This window comes from Entelurus aequoreus, linkage group LG02 (assembly GCF_033978785.1).
Source record: "Entelurus aequoreus isolate RoL-2023_Sb linkage group LG02, RoL_Eaeq_v1.1, whole genome shotgun sequence".
Taxonomy (NCBI): Eukaryota; Metazoa; Chordata; class Actinopteri; order Syngnathiformes; family Syngnathidae; genus Entelurus; species Entelurus aequoreus.
Genome location: NC_084732.1, coordinates 88,315,556 through 88,320,825, shown reverse-complemented (window position 1 = coordinate 88,320,825; position 5,270 = coordinate 88,315,556). Strand labels below are relative to the sequence as shown.

Here is a 5,270-nt window from a genome sequence, read left to right as displayed (position 1 = left end):
TCCTTGAAGTTGTAGCCTAATAGATTAAATATGTATATTTACTTTTTAAATATATATTATATATATTACTTTATAGAGTGAATTGACCATTTTCTGTTTCTGCCTATTGACAATATTGTTAGTTTAAAAATACAAGGCAATGCATAAGCCTATATTGCTGTAGTAGGGCTTAGTGAATTTTTTTGTTTCCTATTTTATCCTACAGCAAGAACAGAAGGGATTTTGAAAATAAGATAAAGGTGGTGGTCGATGTTAAGAGATTATTCCTTACTCTGCCTGCGCAATTGGCTTGCCAACCCCAGAGATGTGAGGTCACTATTTCCCGGGTCTTCTTCGCTATCATCTGAGTCCCCGAGACGATGGCTGTTGGGTAACCATATCATTAGGATTATTGCAATACCAAAATTGCCAAATATACATATAGTACAAGCATCTCTGGTCTATTTTTGAATGCTACCGGAAATAACCTTCCTATTACTGTAGAAACATGACAAAAACAAGACGGAACACACTTACACTGGCTTCCTGTTCCTTTTTTCTGGCAGCTCCTCGTTCTCTGCCTCAGATTGCAGGTCTGAGGTGTCGCAGCCCTTTCCATATTGTTGCATTATTTTTAATGCGTCTTTGTAGTTGTCTAAAATTGAATATGTTAAAATGAACATGAGTTTCAAATTAGCTGCAGAGCTGAACAGAATATTATTATTATTGATGATGATACATCTGGTCTCTCTCTTACAAGAGACCTGGTCAGAACATAGACACAATAGGTTATTCCAAGCATAAAGAGAAGCAACTATGACGTTATTTTTAAACAAGAAGATTATGAATTTGCATACCACAAGTTCGGACAACAGAAACGTCAAATCTTGGCCAGTTTGGCTCATGCTGCTCCTCATTTAAAGCGGCCCTTTCAATGCTGTCGGTGTTTTTATAGCTGGGCCAGAAAACCATCCTATCATCATACCATCCACTTGGGACAACCGCAATGTCCCTGTTCATTATAAATGTAATCAGATGAAAAGGCACCTTTAATGTAGAAAGAAAGAAAAGGGGTATTTATTCATCGTCAAAGGAACAACGTGGACAAAAGCATGCACAGGTGTTAGTGTATACAAATAAGCAAGTAAGATGAGCTGAGATTTTACCTGAATGGTGCCCCAAGGTGGTAAGAACTATAAGAAAGGTAAAAGTACAGGTCATAATAGTCAGAACTTCAGCTCAATCGTAAAGTAGGGTTTGAAATTATGGGTGTAGTGTATACAGAGATCAGTCCCTACCTTGTGTAACTCTCTGCATGTTTAATGCATGTGCTGGTGAAGGCATATGAATACATCCTTCCCCATGGTGAGGTGCTAAGGGAGATAAATTGGTATTAAATGGTTGTGATCTGTTAACCATGGTTACTGGATGCTGAGATATTATTTTGGAGATCAGTCTTTACCTAGAAAGTTATCTCTAGTTGAGGAGTCGAGTTGACAAGTACTCATGACTCTTGCTGGCACTCGGCGAGACGGTGGAGCTGGGAGAAGGGATACAAGGAGAGGGGAATATCTTTAGCACTAAGAATGTTAAACATATCTTTAATATTAATGTGGTGGTTTCGTCTACAACGCTAAATATATCCTGTGGTGTACCTCAGGGATCAATATAGGACCTAAATTATTCAATGTCTGGATAAATGACATTTGTAAAGTTACAAAAGATTTAAAGTTAGTATTATTTGCGGATGATACAACAGCGTTTTGTTCAGGAGAGAACACACAGAAGATAATACAAATAATAACAGAAGACATTAACAAATTAAAAAGATGGTTTGACAAAAACAGACTATCTTTGAATCTCAGTAAAACTAAAATAATGCTATTTGGTAACAGTAGAAAATAAAGTCAAACACAAATACAAATAGACGGAATAGAAATTGGAAGAGTAAAAGAAACCAAATTTCTAGGTATAATGATTGATGATAAATTGAACTGGAAATCTCAAGTAAAAAATATACAACATAAAGTAGCAAGAAACACGTCAATAATGAATAAAGCAAAACATGTTCTAGACAAAAAATCACTTCATATTCTTTACTGTTCACTAGTGTTACATATCTGAGTTATTGTGTAGAAATATGGGGAAATAATTACAAAAGTACACTTCATTCATTAACGGTGTTACAAAAAAGATCAGTTAGAATAATATATAATGTTGGATATAGAGAACACACAAATCCTTTATTTATTGAATCAAAGATACTGAAATTCCACGACATAGTGAATTTGCAAACAGCTAAAATTATAAACAAAGCAAACTATAACCTGCTACCCAAGAATATACAACAATTCTTCTCAAAAAAAGAGGAGAAAAATAATCTTAGAGAGAAATGTAATTTAAAACATTTGTACGCACGTACAACACTTAAGACCTTCAGTATATCAGTATGTGGAATTAAATTATGGAATGCATTAAGCAAAGCAATCAAACAATGTACTAATATGATCAATTATTTATGCTTACATGTGGAAATAATAATAATATTAGTAAATAAAATAATAATAATAAAAAAAGGTAAATAAAGCATAAAATAGTCTCTAATAAATTAATTAAATAAAAAACAGCCTATAAAATATATACATCAGCAAATAACAAAAATATAGATCAAGAAAAAGGATCCTTAATATGTGCAGCAATTTTTCCCACTCACATCACCTCATTTTATATTTTTTTCTACAATTAACTATGCCAAAAAACACATAGACATACCTTTTTTTTGTAATGGAAACAAAAACAACATGGCGTCACACACAGCTAGTCCACAGTAAACAGGATCTCGAGCTCCACTAAAGAACAAAGAAAGAAATAATACACACTCATATTAATGGCAAAGAACGGCTGTTTCCACTCCGTTAACGTTACGTTGTTGACTAACGCAGTAACGTTAGCGACCTGGGCCTGAACAACACTGACAATAAAGTAATACGCTTTCGTTTCAAGCAGTTGGAAATATGTGGAATATCGTAGCAGGGTCGTTTTTTTTATAGGGTGCCATTTGGACTTCATAACTTGTAAAAAATAAATAGTTGATTTACCAATATTTTTATGTTCTATTGTATACATGACATATGTAACTTGCTGAAAAACATATTGGTCGAACTCAGGCACCTAAATCATAGTATATTTAGCTATATTAATGAGAGGTGACACACGGGATATGTCCACTCTGTTAAGGACATATGCATAACACCAATGTATTTGCTGTATATGATATTTTGCAACAGCAGTGATGATTAACCAAGAATTATGAAAGAAACTGCTGTTGAATGCATAATAGCACTACATATACATTGTGATAAGTCAACATTACTATATACATGTCCACTCTGTTAGGTTGATGTCCACCGTGTTAGTTGAATGAGGCTAACACGGTGGACACTAACACGGTGGACATTTTGAGCTAAAGTTATCCTTCAGCCTGCCTGTGTTAACATAACAGCTAGCATGGACTTGAATAATTGATAAGAAATCTATAATTTCACACAAACATGTTTTGAAAAATTTCAATTTGATTGATCTCCTTATTATTTAGGCCTAACAGAGTGGACACGTTATGTTCAACCACATTAAATTCACTTCATAAAAACATCAACATCAGATAGTAAGAGAGCTAAAAAACCACACAGCTTACCAGAGTTGAGTTTCCCGCCACTGGTGTGATGTTACCTGATGAGAATGATGTCACTGACAAATGTGGTTGTTTTCTTAAAGGGACAGTAACGCAACTTAACAGAGTGGACAGCGACCACAGGGACAGACATAGAACCTTATTTTTTTGTAATTCTTTTTACGATTTTGATAGTATACACCATATGACTAAAGAGAGCTTGTCTATGATAATTATATCATAACAAAAAAAAATTAAAAATATATGTTTTTATTTGTTATTTTCTAGATTAAAGTTGAATAAACAGCACCAGGGACATGGCAAAATCGCATAATAGAACTTTAACAAAAGCTTTAAAAAATATATATTCTAATGTTTGAAGCCCATATCACTGTATTTATGATAGACAACAATTTACCATACACAAAGAAACTAATGGAATGAGCAATTGTAAATATTTTGAGAAAATATGACATGATTTATACTGGGGACGCAAAAGGCACCATATAAAAAAAATGACCCGTCAATGTGAATGACTATGAGAAACCTTGGAGAGGACCGCATATGTGGGTAACCCCCCCAACCCCCCCCCCCCCCCCCCCTCTTGGGAGACCGAAAGCAATGGATGTCGAGTGGGTCTGACATAATATTGTGAAAGTCCAACCCATCAGCGAAAGTCCAGTCCATGGTGGGGCCAGCAGGAACCATCCCGAGCGGAGACGGGTCAGCAGCGTAGAGATGTCCCCATCCGATGACAATAACAATAGATATAAACGAAATGCAGGACCGTATAAAATAAAATGCATTACAATACAACAAATGTGTTACTTGAAAATAACAATAATGTGACTCAATACTATGTAAATAAGAAATCATGCCTAACAAATTACTTTCCATACATAAATAAGAATAACATACCAAATCAAATGTTACATTATTATTTTATTTTATTTTTTATATGTAATTGGGTCTACTCTGCAGTGTTGTTCCCATTGGATTTGTGGTATATTTTAATCTATCAGTAGATTAAACAAATACTTTAAAAAAAATCAAGCTACAGGATGTTATTAATTTAATTTCCAGACAGTGGCAGGCGATGCATAATTTGTGCAGCGATGTCAGTAAGTACAACACGAAATGTACAGATGACCAATTTATCAGTGAATACATGTCACATATCACACCAACATGATCAAGATCGTAATAATCCACAATTTGTTATATTTGACATCGCTAATAACACGGAAGTGTGACGCTGTCTGAACTCAACACAGTTCCGCCCTCATGCGCGCTCCCGCGGCATGGGGGCGGACTCATTAATTGTGCACGACACCTAAAAGCTATAAAATGTAAGTAACCAAAGCAAATACATCAGATTGTTTTGCTTTTGGAAACATCACAATATGACGGCTTTTTACATTTGGTGTAATAAATATACGAATCACTCTTTATCACGTTCGTTAATCTTTGCTTGCCCTCGATGTCAACACGTTGTAATGACGGCTCTAGAGGCAGAACCTTTATGACGTTCCCAGCTTTAAAGTCATCTTGTTAGGGGGTGTAAGTATGCTCCTCCGCGGTGTCCTGGGACTTCTTTGTGCAACATTGTGCAAAGTCAGCG

At 35.1% G+C, this 5,270-nt stretch overlaps 1 protein-coding gene and 1 long non-coding RNA gene across 2 annotated transcripts in view; one reads left to right on the top strand and one right to left on the bottom strand.

Annotated features, from left to right (window-relative positions):
* Positions 1-285: 285 nt before the first annotated feature.
* Positions 286-951, bottom strand: LOC133664787 (uncharacterized). Its single transcript, XR_009828630.1, has 3 exons — positions 837-951; positions 517-634; positions 286-363 (listed from the first exon to the last, which is right to left on the bottom strand). It is a non-coding gene; the product is annotated as an uncharacterized LOC133664787 (long non-coding RNA).
* Positions 952-4,944: 3,993 nt separating this feature from the next.
* LOC133640373 (tubulin alpha-1C chain-like) overlaps positions 4,945-5,270 on the top strand; it is a 29,153-nt gene continuing 28,827 nt past the window's right edge. Inside the window, exon 1 of the mRNA XM_062033763.1 lies at positions 4,945-4,998. Within this exon, the coding sequence (XP_061889747.1) occupies positions 4,997-4,998 (2 nt within the window). The 5' untranslated portion in view covers positions 4,945-4,996. The remainder of the gene's footprint in view (positions 4,999-5,270) is intronic.